General features: G+C 29.9%; 5 protein-coding genes across 7 annotated transcripts; 3 read left to right on the forward strand and 2 right to left on the reverse strand.

Moving 5' to 3' along the window:
* Positions 1-1,794: 1,794 nt before the first annotated feature.
* On the reverse strand, positions 1,795-7,430 carry LOC135953390 (B-cell receptor-associated protein 31). 2 transcript variants are annotated; one of them, XM_065503275.1, is made up of 3 exons: positions 5,787-5,941; positions 5,049-5,661; positions 1,795-2,322 (listed from the first exon to the last, which is right to left on the reverse strand). In XM_065503275.1, the coding sequence occupies exons 2-3, from the start codon at positions 5,550-5,552 to the stop codon at positions 2,143-2,145; spliced, it is 684 nt and encodes a 227-aa protein (XP_065359347.1). In that variant the 5' UTR covers positions 5,553-5,661; positions 5,787-5,941; the 3' UTR covers positions 1,795-2,142. The 2 variants fall into 2 exon arrangements, with proteins under 2 accessions (XP_065359347.1, XP_065359346.1); XM_065503274.1 differs by lacking the exons at positions 5,049-5,661; positions 5,787-5,941 and adding an exon at positions 6,807-7,430.
* A 1,286-nt stretch (positions 7,431-8,716) lies between these two features.
* On the forward strand, positions 8,717-9,563 carry LOC135954652 (protein DPCD). The gene has a single exon (XM_065504862.1). It carries the CDS (start codon positions 8,829-8,831, stop codon positions 9,474-9,476), a length of 648 nt encoding a protein of 215 aa, XP_065360934.1. The 5' UTR covers positions 8,717-8,828; the 3' UTR covers positions 9,477-9,563.
* LOC135954651 (nuclear receptor-binding factor 2) lies at positions 9,480-10,299 on the reverse strand. The gene is made up of 2 exons (XM_065504861.1): positions 10,261-10,299; positions 9,480-10,201 (listed from the first exon to the last, which is right to left on the reverse strand). Exons 1-2 carry the CDS (start codon positions 10,282-10,284, stop codon positions 9,578-9,580), a joined length of 648 nt encoding a protein of 215 aa, XP_065360933.1. The 5' UTR covers positions 10,285-10,299; the 3' UTR covers positions 9,480-9,577.
* Positions 10,300-11,560: 1,261 nt separating this feature from the next.
* Uba2 (Ubiquitin-like activating enzyme 2) lies at positions 11,561-14,774 on the forward strand. 2 transcript variants are annotated; one of them, XM_065503433.1, is made up of 5 exons: positions 11,561-11,647; positions 11,711-11,878; positions 11,945-12,099; positions 12,179-12,466; positions 13,148-14,774. In XM_065503433.1, the coding sequence occupies exons 2-5, from the start codon at positions 11,735-11,737 to the stop codon at positions 14,658-14,660; spliced, it is 2,100 nt and encodes a 699-aa protein (XP_065359505.1). In that variant the 5' UTR covers positions 11,561-11,647; positions 11,711-11,734; the 3' UTR covers positions 14,661-14,774. The 2 variants fall into 2 exon arrangements, with proteins under 2 accessions (XP_065359505.1, XP_065359506.1); XM_065503434.1 differs by having other exon boundaries at positions 11,574-11,647; positions 11,714-11,878.
* Positions 14,775-15,677: 903 nt separating this feature from the next.
* Positions 15,678-16,321, forward strand: mRpL36 (mitochondrial ribosomal protein L36). The gene is made up of 2 exons (XM_065503653.1): positions 15,678-15,742; positions 15,807-16,321. The coding sequence occupies exon 2, from the start codon at positions 15,807-15,809 to the stop codon at positions 16,224-16,226; it is 420 nt and encodes a 139-aa protein (XP_065359725.1). The 5' UTR covers positions 15,678-15,742; the 3' UTR covers positions 16,227-16,321.
* The last annotated feature ends 626 nt before the right edge of the window (positions 16,322-16,947 follow it).

Consider the following 16,947-nt stretch of genomic DNA (forward strand, 5'->3'; position numbering starts at 1 on the left):
AAATATATTAAAAGTAACAAATGTGAAGCATAATTAAATTAGTGAGATAGATACAAATACAAACATAGCATCTACATGTTCATGTCAAATAATAACAAAACACATATTATTTTTAAACCCATACCATGGCGATAAGTGTATATCGATGGCTTAATATAGAAAGGTCGTATCTCAACTTTTAGTTACTTGTTGTTTGTTTTAATATAAATATGCACTTAACATTAAATGAGTTAGGGCTTTTTAATTCAAACTATTTTTGAAATGAGTTAGGGTTTTTTTTAAATTACAGTAAATCTGTTATTCGTCAACATAGGAAATTCTATTTTTAAGAGAAGTGTACTTGAGTTTTGTCTAGCAGAATATGTAAAAAATCCGATTTTGAAAAAAAAAAAGACCTTTCTATATTAAGCCATCGATCGATATGTATATGGTTTCCACAATATTCATATGTGAGTCTATGCTCATTAGGGCTATATCCAAATTTTGGCCCTAGCACCACGCGATGACTAATGTTGTGTTATTTACGATAAAATTTTTTTGGAATAAAAACCTCATACACAAAAACGATTTTTTAAATTCAAAATTTTCTAAAATTGTTTATTACTTTTTTTTATTTTTTATAGTAAAACAGCGGATTTTTTCCCGTTACCGCAAATTTTAAATAAAGATTCTATAAACTATTTGTATTTTATGGATAAAAAAAAAATTATCTCCAAACTTTACCGTGTTTTGTGGGGAACTTTTTTGACAACCGCGAAGAACTAATACTATTTTTTTAAATAAGTTTCAATGGTCTATTCAACTATGCTAGTGCCATTGCAAAAAATGTAAAAAAGTTATAGTCTCTTTCTGATAATTCAAATATTATCCGTTAATTTCGGAATTGAAATAATTTTTCTTTATAAACTAATTTCTATTCAACTTGAATAATTAAACAAGAAATCAAGGACAAAATCTCTTCCAAAAACATTTTTGTTTGTGAAAATCGCATTTTTTATTTAAAACAAATAAAAAATTATTGGTGAAAAAAATGTTGGTGACAAAAAGTTCGAGTTAAAAAGTATTATTTTCCAATTTTGACCCTTTAGACACAGATATGCAGCAGGAGTTTGAATTAATTACACCATTCTGTTAATCAGGGAAACCAGATTCATGTTACAAGACAATACTACATAAAATCGGTTTGTATTTGCAAAAGCTATTAAATTTAACAAAAAAAAAAACATCGAAAAAAGTTCAAAAAAATTTAAATTAAAAACTGTACAAATATTTGTTTGTTTGTTTAGTAAATTGTTTTATTCATATTTTTTGTTCTGGGCGAGAAAATACTAAAAAAGGTATTTTCATAAGCTTCCATATCAAAATTACCAATGAAAAGCTAATAAAATCTAGAAAGTTGATAAATATCACTTTTTTTAAATTTTGTTGTCCATGGTTTTTTTATGAACAGGCGATTTAAATAAGAAGTTAAATTATCTTCGAAAAATAATAATAATGTTGTGGATAATTTAAATGAAGTACCGGGTTATTTTTCTTAAAAAATCGATAAAAATAATATAAATTTTAAAAATGCAGGCAGCAAATCACAAGCAAAACGCGTGAGTTTATACGAACGTGTGAGTGAATTTAGTATTACAAAATGTCCGGGAATGAAAAGATTTTTTAAAAAGGAAAAAAGTCCGGGAAATTAGAAACCCTAGTTAAAAGTTTTTAAAATTTAATATGTTTTTAAAATTTATATATTTTATATTATTTCGTCAAATTTGTTAAGTACTTAGTTTAAATAAAACAACGTTTATATTTAGTTAATATGTATATTTCCTTTATTTTAATTTCGTAATTATAAAAAAGAGTAATTTCTAAATGTAGTTATAAATATTAAAGAAATTATGAAAACAATAACACCCAACTTCAAAAGGCAAAAAATAAAATTCATTTCATGAAGATAATTATTAATGAGAATAGTAATTTAGAATTTAGTACATCTTTGATTTTGCATTGCCAGAGGCAATAATTGATTAAAGCCACATATGTATTTAAAATATATTTTTTATGGTTTTTTTCTTATATGTTCTTTAATACACAATATATATATTTATATATATTTATTATTTTTTTTGTAAGTAAACATTTCACTGAAATTTAATCATCTTTTGATTCGCCACTTATGGTAATTTTCTTTTGCAATTTGCTGTACTCTTCAGTGAGGCGATCATATTCCTTATTCAAACTTTCAGATTGAGATTTCATGGCTTCTTTATCCTTCTTTTCACGATTAAGCTCAGAGGTTAGTTCATGGATGCGTTCTTTCAATTGTGAAATCTGTTGTATACAATTAAAAATTAAGACAATGTAGTAGTTATATTTAAAAATTCGTTCGTTTCGTGTATTTTTGTAAACAATACTGCATTAAAACATAAGAAAATGTGTTTTATTTGTAACTTATACTTTAAACATTTAAAGGAAATGGTGGGGGTCTTTTTTGTAATGTTTTTAACGTGTTCCTTCATTTTGTTTTCGAAATTTATGTATATTTGTGTTTTAACATTGATTGTTGTAAACTTGCTGTGAGTCCTTGTACACGTCTTCTTAAGCTGGAAAGCTATTAAAATGAGTATTAAGAAATTTCAAATTATAGATAGAAAACTTAAAAACAAATTAACTCAAACATTTTTTTTTTTTTGTATTCAAACATTCAAAACGACAAACCAACCATCCATGCAATATAAACAATAAAATTCTTTTAAAAAACAAAAATATTTGTATTTGTATAGCAGCTTTTGTTACCGAAAAACTAAGGTAATCAAACTATGTACAAGAACTCGTTTTATTTTAGGCAGCAACAACAAAAAACAATAATAAATTATATATGTATGTAAGTATTGGGAAATGTGTGAATATATATTTAGTATGCATAAAGCTGGCCACACACGGAATGATTTGTTCGCCTGATTTGTTATTGAAAATTTTCAATTACTTGTGATTTTGTTCGCGCATAGCCCCACTAACAAGTAACAAGACGTCGAACACGAACAAATCATACTCACAAATCAACCGTGTGTGGCCAGCTTAAAAAAAGCGAGAAGTACAATGTCAACTTATAAACAACTCATATACATAAATTCTTCTGGAATATTTACATTATTAAAACAGATTAAAAATATTTCAAGTGTTTTGGAAAAAAAAGCATCTGTATTTAATATTCTTTTGCAGTCTAGGGCATTATTTAATTTTGTTTTTAATTTTATATTTAAAAAAATAATCTAATTTGTTTATTGCTTATTGGCGAAATCATTAATTTTTCATAAGAAATGTTATTTTCATAAATTATTAAAAACATATTTTTTTGTATTAATTTTCCATTTACATCCCAGTAAGAACCAAAGCCCCAAAAATTCAAGCACTTGAAGATTTTGTTAGAATTTGATTTGATTTGAATGCAAATGTAATTATACATTAAACATGAAAAATATTTGAAAATTTATTTATTTTTCAAACAAAAAACATATGGCTTGAATTTATGTTTCCTTTTTACTGGAGAATACTATTGAAATAAAGTGTAATAAACTGTAATGCAATCGCATGACTATAATTAAAGGCTTGAATTACACTTGATTTCAAATTGAATTCCAGTAAAAATGCTTATTGGGATATATTTCGGAATCTTCAATTTGTATTTCAGAAATTTCTAATAGAAATACAAATTGAAGATTCTGAAATAAAATGGAAATTTTTAAAATAGAATTATAAAAATTCTGAAATGTAGAATTAAAAAAACATCCAAAATACAAATGGAAAATAAAATTTCTGAAAAATAATTGGAATTTGGAATTAATACAATTAGGAAATTTCTGAAATTAAATTAGAAACTTCTGAAAGTAGTAGGGTTCTAAATGTCGGGTGTCTCGATTGAATAAACTCGAAATCGACTTTTGTTCAGAAAGCCGACTTTTTAAAAATCTTAGTCGACAGGTCGACTTCTTTAAATTTTTAAAAAGTCGACTTTTCGAACTTTCAACATTGGTAATTTATGAAAAGCCGACTTTTCGACTTTTTAATTTAAGTAGATTTTTTGTGACTATTTTCGACTTTTTTCAACTTTTTAACATATCTTAGTACAAAAAATGTATTTATTGATGCGCCTTTTGCGAATGTTTAGCAATAAAAAAGTCGACTTTTCATAAATAGCAAAAGTCGACTATTCAAAAAGTCGAATGATTGAAATGCACCCATTACATCTAAAATAGGACAAGTAGCGATAAACAAAAAATAAGATTATGTTTGATAAAGGTTATTTCTAATCAAAAAATTTGTTTTTATTGCTATAATAATTATTGATAACCAAAAAAAAATTGTCACAATATATATGTAGTTACCCAGTAAGCACCAAACACCCAAAAATTCAATTACTTGAACATTTTGTTGGAATTTGACTTGAATGCAAATGTAATTATGTTTTAAACTTGAAAAATATTTGAAAAATTAAATATTATTCAAACAAAAAACAAATGGCTTGAATTTATGTTTCCATTTTAATGGAGAATGCTATTGAAATAAAGTGTAATACAACTGTAATTAAATTGTTTGACTGTAACTCAAGGCTTGATTTACACTTGTTTTTAACTTGAATTCCAGTAAAAATGCTTATTGGGTATGTTTTAATCCAATGTTATACTGGCAGTTTTCATTCAAAAATTATTTTAACAAACAGTTTAACTAGAAGTTTACATATAACCAGACATCGTGTTAATGGGGGTTATGATGACCAAATTAAATATATCATACGATAATGGTTGATTATAACCACATTTGAATTGATCAATTTTAATGGTTAAATAAGACCTTTTCGACTTTTTCTTTTACCTAAAGAACCCTAATATACCAATACCTAATATAGAATTTTAAAGAATAAGTGATATCAAAAATCAATTTTTTCATATTTAAATGCCAAAAACAAATATTCACACATTTAACTCGCAAAAATAAAAAAAAATGTAAAAACAACCATTTTGTTGCATTTTCTTGATTTTTAATATTAAATAACATACCTCGCCCAAAGTACTGTCTTCAGTTGCTTCTTTGGCTTTCTCTGTGGTTTTCTCGGCCATCAACGATTTTACAGCAGCAGAAGCCGATTGAGCTTGTTTCAAAGAGGCTTCACTCTGTGCCAAAAGATTAGCTTGTGCTGAGATTAATGTTACTAGACGACGAATGACCAAAACTAAGAAGATGGAAAAGCCAGATATATAGAAGTTACGCTGTGCCCGGAATAGGCGCATGCTGTGTTGCATTTCAACGTTCAAGTGGACGTCTGATGAATGGTCGTGATGGGAATATTTACGCATCTCACGTATGGCATCCAAAAGGAATAGCACTAACACACCCATAATAAGGAAAAAGTATAGATGAGCCTGTTGGGCTAACATGGCCAAAAACTTTGATTTGAAAAAACGATTCCATTTGTATGGACTGGCCACAGGTAAAACCAATAATAACACTAAAGCTATTTCGGCATACAGAAAACCAGCTATCAAAGTCCAGACAAGACTCATTTTGTTCGTTTATGGTATTTCTTTTGTATTATGATCTTAAAATAGATTTTTTAGTGTTCTTTTTCGGTCGTTGATATTTTCCACTTGGCTGCTTCTGAGAAAGCTAAAACTATTTTAAAAGAATATTGTGTTCACTATAATTAATTTATTTCAATAAATTTTTATTAACACGTATTATCTACACCGTATTGTAGTTACTTTTTAACATATAACATAAAAATTAATAATTCTTACTTTATATATGTAAACTTATTAACTTGGCTGACTTTATTTTTGATGCGTTTTTATTTTAATTTTTCATTGAACTGGTGAAATATTTTAAGATCCACGTACTTAAGCTTTTTTTAGGAAAAAAGTAATTTACTTCTTGTTGCTACTTCACCTTTGTTCTATTAGTCACCATAAGTATGAAGGAAATAAGCATACGCAATTTTAGAGAAAACCGGTAAATTTTTCATATGAATGTCTCTTTCTAACATTGTTTATATTAAAAAAGCTTTCTTATTAAAGTGTTGTCAACAATGTTACACTTTGTATGCTAAAATTAAAATACGATATTCAAAATTTTTAATTTTTGGTGAATATTATTGTTGAATTGTATTTTGGAAAACTCTTTTGAATTTAATAATAGAAATAAATAATAATAATATTTTATGTTATTTATGAATACATTTTGTTGATTTTATTAATTTATTTCAGTTTTTAACCAGCGTATGTGGGCCTCTTAACAATGTTAAATGCAAACCACTTGTTAAAAACTGATAGAATTATCCTTCGATTAATACTTATGTAACCGATGTGCCCTCCTTAAATACTATAGAGTATGTTCGCTGAAACAATTGGAGTGATTTTTTTTAAAGCACATCCATAGGAATGTATAGAATAGTAGATGTAATTTTATTTTAGAAATTAGTAATACATTTGTAATTTATTTCACTGAGTATAAAAATAATAATCACTACCATGAGGTTTTATTTGGTTCCTTTTATATTAAAAATCGCATACTTGTAAATATTTACGGTAATAGGCTATTTGGAAAAATAAGCCATTTTTTAATATCGATGCTTTTTAATATTAAATAGTTAACATTACTGTCAGCTAATGATTAATTGTTGTTTTAAAGTTTTGAATTAAAAGTTCAAGTTATTTTGTGTTTTTTATGGTCTATCACAGATTTGTTTTTGGCATTGAAATATAATAGATTTTAATTGATTTTTGATTTGTTTTTACAAAACTATTTTAATAGACACTTACCTCTTTCACGTTTTTATCTTCCACAGCCTCTTTTGCTTTTTCAACTTCAGTATTTTCAGTCATTATACTGCGTACGGCAGCTGAAGCTGATTTGGCCTGTTTCAAAGAGGCTTCACTTTGAGCCAACAGTTGGGCTTGTTGTGAAATCAAACTTACTAAACGTTTTATAACCAAAACCAAGAAAATAGCAAATCCAGATATGTAAAAATTACGCTGTGCTCTAAATAAACGCATACTATGCTGCATTTTCATATCCAACTGAGCGTCTTCACCTAGTTCCTGTTTTGAGAATTTAGCCATTTCTCGTATGGCCTCCAAAAGGAACAGTACCAAAACGCCAATTAAAATGAAAATATATATTTGGGCTTGTTTTGCCAACATGGCTAAGAATTTGGATTTGAAGAAACGATTCCATTTTGTTGCACTGGCCACGGGTAATACTAATAACAACACAATGACAATTTCCGTAAAAAGGAAAGCATCAATTAAAGTCCAAACAAAACTCATAATTAACAGATATATCTCAAAATAACTTTTCACTAAATAATTTTCTGTTTTTTTTTTAATTTGTATCTACTTGCTGAGGTTTTTAATCGAACTAAGCTGAACGTATAAACTTAATAACTTAACCTTTGTATTGTGTTGAAACGGTAAATTATAAAAAAAAAGTTTGTTATCATTTTTTGAGAAAAGCTTTTGAAACAACAAATTATCTAACACTGTGCAGTGTGGTCAAACGATTAGATAATTAACATAAATTAATACTTTCATTAAAATTTTGTGTGTACAAAAGTGTGTGTGTGTGAATTCGTGTATTAAAAACTAAATTGTTTAAATAAGGGCTAATCATTTTTGGAAGTAAATGTTATTGACCTGTTTTATTCTGACATAAAAATCACAATACAGATTTATTTTATTTCATAAAATCTGTTAATAGATGTTTAAGGGTACCTCTTTCAGGTTTGTCAGTTTTTATTTTTCTAATAAATCAATAGCGGTATTCACAATGTAAAGTACTTGTCCTGGTAATGTAGTAAAAGAGCACATTAGCACAAATTAAAAACAAAATACATTAGAAATAGAAATGTTTGTCTTCTGTAAATAAAGATTTTCCTGTGAATTGAAATCAATAAAATCAAATCATATTTAGGGGGAAAAAATGTTTAAGTAAAAAAATTTTGGTAAATATTTGTGGGTCGATTTTCTCGATTTTTATTTGCTAATAATAAAAAATAATATAAAAGTTTGGATTGGAAGTGGTGTGCACTTCCACTCGGAGACCATAAGGGCCATTGTAATTCCCTTCAAGAGTCATATATAGAGAAAAAAGAAGAATCCAAATCTGCATAGAGAAAAAATTGGTTACTAATTTGGAATCACTGTAGATCGTCTTTTAAATAGCCAACCTATAACCTAGCAATGTACTGTCTCCTGCTCTTCTATATCCCCACACAGCCTACAGAAGTCCTGTGTGCCATTATCCCAATTACCTATAGAGGCCCCAATTGATCAATGACCGGTTATCACTCCCACTAGAATTCTGAGACTACACCTATCCAACCCATTTAGTGTTTGGCAATCCGTCCTACTACTCCAGGATTGGTTTATTAAATATTTTAATTCATTTTGTACTAAATTTGAATTAACAAAATTTTAATCATTCAAAGGTTGTTAAGTCCATTATGAATTAATTCAACGGTGAATGAATTCAATTGAATTAACCCAGAATTCGTTTTTTGGAAAGAATGGCTGACATTTTTAATGCCGAATTAAGATTTTAGGGAATTAAGCTCCCAATGAATTAAATGTGAATACATTTTTGCGTTTTTAACACAATCCGTATGATTTGCAACACTAATGGGTCAACTATAATAGATTGTGGCAACACTACAATATGTTACCAGAACAACAACAAACTGACATGCTTGTTTTTAGTAAACAACATCGAAAAAATTTTAAATATTTTGAATTTCACTCGCTTGCAATAAATACGAAATAAAATCTGTTAAATATTTATTAAAAATGCCGTACGAGAATTGGTTGAATTATTTAAAGAGCGCTGAAAAGAACTCTATGATCAGTGGTAGGAGCCGTAAAATTTTTTATAAATTCCCAGATGGCCTACAAATGGCTGAGGAATATAGTCTGGATACGGGAGTTGTACAAAAGAGATCATGGCGCAAAAGTAAGCAGCTAATGGGTGAGCCAGAATGGGAAGTTGAATTGGGTGAGGATCCCAGGCAACTGGCTGCAGCAGGAGACAGTAGCGATTTACGAAATGACGACGGAAGTTTTACCGTTAAAATCAGTAATACGGAACCGATATTAACAAAGCGAATAACAAAGAAAAACATTGAATGGCGCATAAGAAACCTTCCCTATTCCATAGAGGTGTATCAAGTTCAAGCAGACCCCGAAAAAAAGGCCATAGTAGTGAAAACGACAAATAAAAAGTACTACAAAGTTATAAATATACCGGATTTAGATCGTTGTGGAATTTTACCAGCACAAGCCAATATCTCAGTACACCATCAGTACAACACCCTAATTATAACGTATAAAAAACCTGAAATTTTATGTGAAATGGAAGCACAAGTTTTATTACTTTTAAAGGAAGTAGAAACCGAAACTGACATGGAAGACCTATTACAAGGATTGTTAAAAAAATAAATGTACATATAAACAAATTTTGATTATTATATTTCCACATTAATCTTACAATGCATAGAGATCACAAATAAATAAAGATAATTAAAATGTTTGCAAACACTTTACTTTTGAAAATTTTCCACTAAACCCAATGCTACTCCAAAAGCAGTATAATCAAATGATGGCAATTCCAAAGGAGCCAATGATGGTAAATCATCATCCGCTGCCTGCAAGTGATTATCCATTAAGCTCAACCGTCTTAGGTTTGTTTCCAGGTGTTCCGTTAACATTTCTTTCGAATTGTCATTTACTTTTGGAGATGGTTCTTTGGATAATTTGTTAGGATCATTGTTTTCCTTTGTTTGTAATTCCATTCGTTGCATATTTTCCAGTAATGTACTACCGTATTTATCGTTAAACTCTTTAATAGTCTTATCTATGGATCTTGCAATAGATTGTGCATTTGCAATATCTGCTTTGATATTATTGGAACCCACTTCATTTTGCACTGAAGGCACAATTTCTTTTGATTTCAATTTATCATATTGTATCTTACGCATTTGTATCTGATTTAACTTACGTTCGTAGTCCCATTTTTGTGTATTTAAAACCTCCAAAGCTTTGGGAATTTTCACATTTTTATATGCGTCTTCTACGTATAGCAATGATGTTTCTATTGCCTTGAATGCTTCTTCATAGCGATGTCGTTTAATTAACTTATCGGCTCTCCTTTCATGAAAATGAGCCTGTGTAAATGAAACTCAGTGTTAAAAATATTAATTATTTCAATAAAAAAAATAATTACCAAATTTAATGGAGCGCAATCCATTTTATTGTATTACAAAATTTTTATTTACGTCAAAAATTAGAAAAAAAAATTTACGATATCGAAAAAGAAAAAGTAAATACAAACAAGGTGAATTCTAATAAGGTGGTAACAGTTGTACAAAAACATAAACTGGCCCTTAGTAAATGTCAGAAAACTGAAATAAGCATAAAATAGGCCGATATTAAAATAGTCTTTGACAGAAGCTAAAAACAAATAGAAAAAAAACAGCTGTTTGACTGACTCCACCTTATTTGAATTCGCGTTGGTTAAGTACAAGGTGCATTTATTAAGGTGTCATCGGGAGCACAGCTGAATATAGAAATAGCTCGCGATAATTTCAAATTACACATATAAGAAATGTTCGTCCAAAGTAAATTAATAAAGTAGCGACAGTACTACAACAAATACAACATTTACAAAAACCACAAGCAATTTTGTTTTTGGTTTAAGGTCTGAGCTGTCAAAGTTGCCTGTTGTTGTTTTTGCTTTTGGGCTTGTTGTATTTTTCGCTATAACAACCACAAGGCGTATTTAACAAGGTGGCAGCAGTGGCGAATTGACTTATTTCACTTATTTTTTATATATAGAGTTTGACATACGTTCGAATATTTTTTATATATGTAGTTTGACATTTGTGCGTACCAAGGTGCATTTAATAAGGTGCCATCGGCGGCACAGCTGATTATAGAAATAGCACGCACAAATGTCAAACTACATATATAAAAAATACGCCCGTATGTCAAACTCTATATATAAAAAATAAGTGAATTCGCCTGTATTTATTTCAATTCGCCACTGCTGTCACATTGTTAAATACGCCTTGAAATGCACCTTGTAGAATATTCTATAAAAGTATACCCCAAGGTGCATTTAATACGCCTTGCTACACCCTTTTAGAATTATTTAAGAAAATATTTAATTGTAACATTATACTAAAACTAAAAATGCACTCAATAAAAAAAAGAAAATAATTGCCTGCAGTTTGGTGCACTTGCATTTTATCTCTTTCTATACAAAAGTCTTGAATAATTTGTCTATAAAAACTTTAAGTTTTTAGACATTTCGTGTATACTTGAATTCCAGAAACTTTTAGAAAAGTGTTTGATAATAAACATATCCAATTAGTAATGTAAATTTGTTTACAATTTAAATCTAAAAAGAAAAGTTATGGAAAAATTTCGAAAGAGTCGCAAAGTCGATTTTAATAAAAAAAAAGTATAATGTCGAAAAGTCGACTGTTTGTTTAACTATAGAACCCTACAAGTAACACTGCAATATATATCGATTACTTGGTATCCATTAAGTTTCCAACACTACATTAAAAAAACCGGCGGCGTCTTTTCCATATTTTTTTGCAAACAAGGTTTTTTTTAATTTTTTTGCTAAAAGATTATTAAATAAAAAATAATATTTTATTTTTTTTTAGTAGAAAGTGCACACAGTTAAAGTAATGGCGGCTTCATTAAATGGTGTTTTTCCATCTACTTTACAAGAAAAAATTAAAGCCTCCAAACTATTGGTGGTCGGAGCTGGCGGTATTGGTTGTGAAATTTTGAAGAATTTAGTATTGTCGGGATTTCCAGAAATTGAAATTGTCAGTATACTTGATTCATGCACATTTAATCATTTTATATAAATTTTATAATAAACTCCCAATTAGATTGATTTGGATACTATTGATTTAAGCAATTTGAATCGTCAATTTTTATTCCACCGCGAGCATGTGGGTAAATCCAAAGCACAGGTTGCCAGAGAAAGTGCTTTACAATTTAATCCAGATGTGAAAATAAAGGCATATCACGATAGTATTATGACGTATGTAATAAATATTTGTTCGGAGTGAGAATACAATTAACTACGGTGGATATTATGTACCTTTACTTATTTCCAACAGAACTGACTATGGAGTTAATTTCTTCAAAAAATTCGATGTTGTCCTTAATGCTTTAGACAATCGTGCCGCTCGTAATCATGTAAATCGCATGTGCCTAAATGCTGAAGTCCCTCTTATTGAAAGTGGAACGGCAGGATATAATGGACAAGTTGAGTTGATTAAGAAAGGTTTGACACAATGCTATGAGTGTACTCCTAAAGCTGCCCAAAAGAGTTTTCCAGGTTGTACTATTCGGAATACGCCATCGGAGCCAATACATTGTATTGTATGGGCTAAACATCTGTTCAAGTAAGTAAGATTTATATTGTATTTATAACAAAAGTAGTTAACTTTTGTGTGGTTTATTTGTGGGAAACAACCGACATTTTGCTGAAAAGGTCGAAATCGACTTCTTGTTCGGAAAAAAGTCGAACAATTTCAAAAAGGTAGAAAAGATGACAACTACGGCCGAATTACCGCATTAGATATCGAGTAAAACTAATCATAATTTTCTTATTCGAGATTGTTTCCATTTTAGTATATTTTATTATAATTATGATAACGAAATCATGTTTCGATACGATAGCTCATTCGATCACGAATGCGGAAAAATCGATTGTAATTTTTTTTAAGCGTTCAATAAATCTGGCTACAATGTACTTTTTATTTTAAAATAGGAATATAACTATTGACAATTTTTGCAAATATGCAAATTGGTATAAAAAAATAACTTTTTGATGAAAATATTTTTTTTGACATGAATTGTAACCGTTGGTCATCCGGAAAGTTGATTCAACTTAAATATGCAGATTCTAATACATAACTATTTTTTATGAAGAGCAATAAAACATTTTCTTTTATGAAAGTCGTACACAATCACATTATTATCTTTTATAACTTTTAGCATATTTGAGAATAGTTTAGCGAGCAATAAGGATTTAAAAAGGTCAATAAAAATTTTGATAAATTACACGAGTAATATCTTTCCAGTCAACTTTTTGGCGAAACTGTCGAAGATGAGGATATTTCTCCTGATGTGGCAGATCCCGAAGCTCAAACTGAAAGTGGTGAAGAAAAATCTGAAAAAGCTGAAGAAGCAGCAGACACTGGATGTGGTGATAAGGAAATGAAAACTGATGAAGAAGCTGTACCAAAGGACGGTAATGTGGTTCGTGTAAACACTCGCCAATGGGCTAAAGACAGCAATTATGATGCCGAAACCCTTTTCAATAAATTTTTTTACGATGACATTAAATATCTTTTGTCTATGTCCAACCTATGGAAATCACGTAAACCCCCAACACCCATTAAATGGGATAGCGTTTTGTTGAAAAAAGGCGAGTCGGAAACCGATGAGGCTTTCATGCGGCAATATCATAAAACCTGGTCTTTAGCAGAATGTGCTGGAGTATTTGCGGATTGTTTAAAAAAATTGAAAACTAATATTGAAAAGATAGAGGAAGGCGATTCCTTAGTATGGGATAAGGACGATCAACCAGCAATGGATTTTGTTGCAGCTTGTGCTAATATAAGAGGATATATTTTTGAAATTGGCCGTAAATCTCGCTTTGAAATTAAATCAATGGCTGGTAACATTATACCAGCGATCGCTACTACTAATGCCATTACAGCTGGAGTGGTCGTTTTACAGACCTTTAAGGTTTTACAAAAAGAACTGGATAAATGCAAGTCTGTATATATGCGCTTGAGACCCAATCCCCGTCAACAGTTATTAGTTCCCGAAAAGTTCCTTACCGCTCCCAATCCCAATTGTTATGTGTGTGCAGCTGAGCCCGCCATACATTTGCGTATTGATACTAAGCGTATGCATATCAAAGAATTTCGTGATGAAGTATTAATAAAAACTTTAAATATGGTTAATCCGGACGTTATAGTGGATGCAAAGGGTGTTGTGGTCATCTCATCGGAAGAGGGAGAAACTGAATGTAACGAGGGGAAATTATTGTCTGAAATGGATATTGTTGATGGCGTTATTCTTAAATGTGATGACTTCTTCCAAAACTATGAGCTAAGTGTAATTATCATGCACATTGATGCTGAACGAGATGAACCTATGTTTGAAGTTATTGCTGATAAAAACCAACTAAAACCTAAAGATGAGACAAAAGAGGATCCCGCTTCAAATGAAAAGGAAAATGGCAAAAAAGATGACATGGCCGATGGCCCGTCCACATCAAAGAAGGCGCGTATCAGTGAAGTTATTGAAGACGATGATGATGATTTATGCGTTATAGAAGATGATGACGATGATGTTGTAGAAGTTAAAGAACCTTCGGAGGTAACAACTGAACAAGTCACTGCTGCTACCGATAAATTGAAAGTGACAAGTCCGGATAAGCCTGTTGCCATGAAACGTAAACCAACCGCTGACGACGATGTCACAGAAGTATTAGATTCCGACGACGAAAGTGGTCCCACCCAATCGAAACGTTCTCGAACATCAGCTCCTGAAGTCGCCGGAGAAGTAATAAATATTGATTAGTTTTTTATAATAATTCGATTCCATCTGTAAAATTTTTTCATTTGAGTTGAAAATAATTCATTTAAATAAAGATAATTGGTGTAATGTGTTTCCACTGTAAAATATAAAAGTAAACTTTGCCAAATCTTGATACGTATTACGAAATAAATAAAAAAAAAAATAAAATTTGTAGTAACCACAATCTACTTTATGCATACAGTGTATAACAATAACGTAATTGTTGGAAAAACTAATAATTTAAACAAATTTGATTTGTTATAAACTATAATTCTGTCATGAAATATTGTAGTGATGTCGAGACGAATTTGACAAATGTAAAATATAAAGGCCTGTTTCACGATGTCTAAAGAACAAATTTGTATGCAAACTATTTGAAAGAATTTAAAAAACAGTGTTTTTCATACAAATTTGTTCGACTCATTTTTCTTTCGACGTCGTGGAACAGGCAGTAAATATAAAAAAATAAGGGAATTCGATAGTATTTGCCTGAATTTTCCACTCCACTTGTCCACCACCTTATAATATAAATTCGCCTTGGCCTAGATATGGAATGTGACTTTCTTAACCAAGGTGAATTTATATCCCATTTGGCAGTGGCGAATTCAGGCTAATACGAGCGAATTCATTAATTTTTTATACATGGAGTTTGACATTCGAAACAACTCTTATTGTTGAGAACAAGGTACATTTCAAAGCGAATTCGTACAAGGTGGTGGCAGTTCTACAAAAACAAGAATTTATCTCAACAAATGCCAAAAATGAAAAATTACACAAATAAGTATTAAAACTTAATATAGTGTCGATAATTGGAATAGTGAGGGCTTTACTTATTTATGTAAAAAATAAATATTTTGTTAATATGTAGATATTTAAATATAAAAACGAACTTTGAGAATAGTACGGATCGTGAGAAAGCAAAAGACATCAGTAAAATAACTTTCATAATATTTTTTTTTGCGTAAAGTCTTATCATCTAAAGCTACCTATACGAGTTGCCAATCATTTACAAGAAAAAATACAAATTCACATCTCTGTTACTACAACAGCTGACTTGCATCAAGGCAGAATAGATTTGTTTAAAGGTTTTTAAATTATATATTTTATTTAAATAAAGATATAAAACAATAGCAATTAATTACATTCCAGATGTCGTTTGCCGCAAAAATAGGTGCGTCTTTAATTCAGAATGGATTTAAGAAACTTGCCGCTACCTCGTCAGCTCGTAATTTCCACATGATGGTTAAACCTTTACCTAAAACAATTACAGGAACATCTTCATTGACTCAAAATCCAATTGCTAGCAGCGTGGTATCACCACTATCAATAGTTTCCGGCTTGCAACGTTTGTTGGCACCAGTCTCATCATTAATGAATCAGGTAGCTGGTTTTAAGGTTAAGGGCCGCCTAAAGCGTCGTTGCAAAGATTGTTATTTCGTTATACGCCAACAAAGACATTATGTCATATGTCCAACGCACCCGCGCCATAAGCAAATGTCTATGAAGAAACGGGATTATAAATCATGGATTCTCACTCATGCTACACAATCTAAAGTAAGACCATTTTAACTGCATATTGTTGTAGGAAAATAAATACAATTTTGTTGTAAATTCATATTCTTAGTTGCATCTAACGCAAATACTACTACTATGTTTTCATTTAATTATTTATTGTGTTATATCTTTTTTAAATTCGATAAACATAATAATAAATCAGTGTTATTTTCTTGAAAAAAAAGGATTTCAAAACTCGAGTTCGCCATATAACGGCAGACTTTTCCAAACAATTTTAATTTATTTTGATCGCCATATGTTACGTTTTTGACTCAAACAGTCTCGATATGAAATGTCCTAACTAAGCATTTTACAAAATCAAGGCTTATTTCTTTATTTGCCTTTAGAAATGTATACACATTTTATTGCAAATAGCTATACGCATACCAATAGATAACATAGCATAATTATAAAACATGTGTTAACAATTTAAACAATAAATTCACATACTATTGCGAGGTACCTGAAGCGACCTTTCATGGGGTTTTTCGCGGTTTCTTAGAAGTGATTGTCTTTGTTACCTATTTCTTTTTTGTAAAATATTTAAAAAGCAATAAAATGTTATTCATAGAATTAGAAAATTAGTTTTAGAACTATTGTCAACTAGATCATAAAATAAAGTTATGGGTCGATTACGGATGGCAACCGAACTTCAGTTGCGTTGTCAGAGAGCAATCACAAATTTCTGGTTACCAATTTGGATACAGTTGCCATCTTTAGCTCGGTTGCTATCCAT

This window comes from Calliphora vicina, chromosome 3 (assembly GCF_958450345.1).
Source record: "Calliphora vicina chromosome 3, idCalVici1.1, whole genome shotgun sequence".
Classification (NCBI taxonomy): Eukaryota; Metazoa; Arthropoda; class Insecta; order Diptera; family Calliphoridae; genus Calliphora; species Calliphora vicina.

What these genes read in the sequence shown, in the direction of transcription:
- LOC135953390 (XM_065503274.1), bottom strand. Translation starts at nt 7,313, where the DNA reads ATGAGTTTTGTTTGGACTTTAATTGATGCTTTCCTTTTTACGGAAATT. An exon ending in AAGATAAAAACGTGAAAGAG is followed by an intron (nt 2,323 to 6,806) that starts GTAAGTGTCTAT and finishes TGTATACAACAG; the next exon opens with ATTTCACAATTGAAAGAACG.
- Uba2 (XM_065503433.1), top strand. Translation starts at nt 11,735, where the DNA reads ATGGCGGCTTCATTAAATGGTGTTTTTCCATCTACTTTACAAGAAAAA. An exon ending in GATTTCCAGAAATTGAAATT is followed by an intron (nt 11,879 to 11,944) that starts GTCAGTATACTT and finishes ACTCCCAATTAG; the next exon opens with ATTGATTTGGATACTATTGA. An exon ending in TATCACGATAGTATTATGAC is followed by an intron (nt 12,100 to 12,178) that starts GTATGTAATAAA and finishes TATTTCCAACAG; the next exon opens with AACTGACTATGGAGTTAATT.
- LOC135954651 (XM_065504861.1), bottom strand. Translation starts at nt 10,284, where the DNA reads ATGGATTGCGCTCCATTAAATTTG. An exon ending in ATTGCGCTCCATTAAATTTG is followed by an intron (nt 10,202 to 10,260) that starts GTAATTATTTTT and finishes TCATTTACACAG; the next exon opens with GCTCATTTTCATGAAAGGAG.
- LOC135954652 (XM_065504862.1), top strand. Translation starts at nt 8,829, where the DNA reads ATGCCGTACGAGAATTGGTTGAATTATTTAAAGAGCGCTGAAAAGAAC.
- mRpL36 (XM_065503653.1), top strand. Translation starts at nt 15,807, where the DNA reads ATGTCGTTTGCCGCAAAAATAGGTGCGTCTTTAATTCAGAATGGATTT.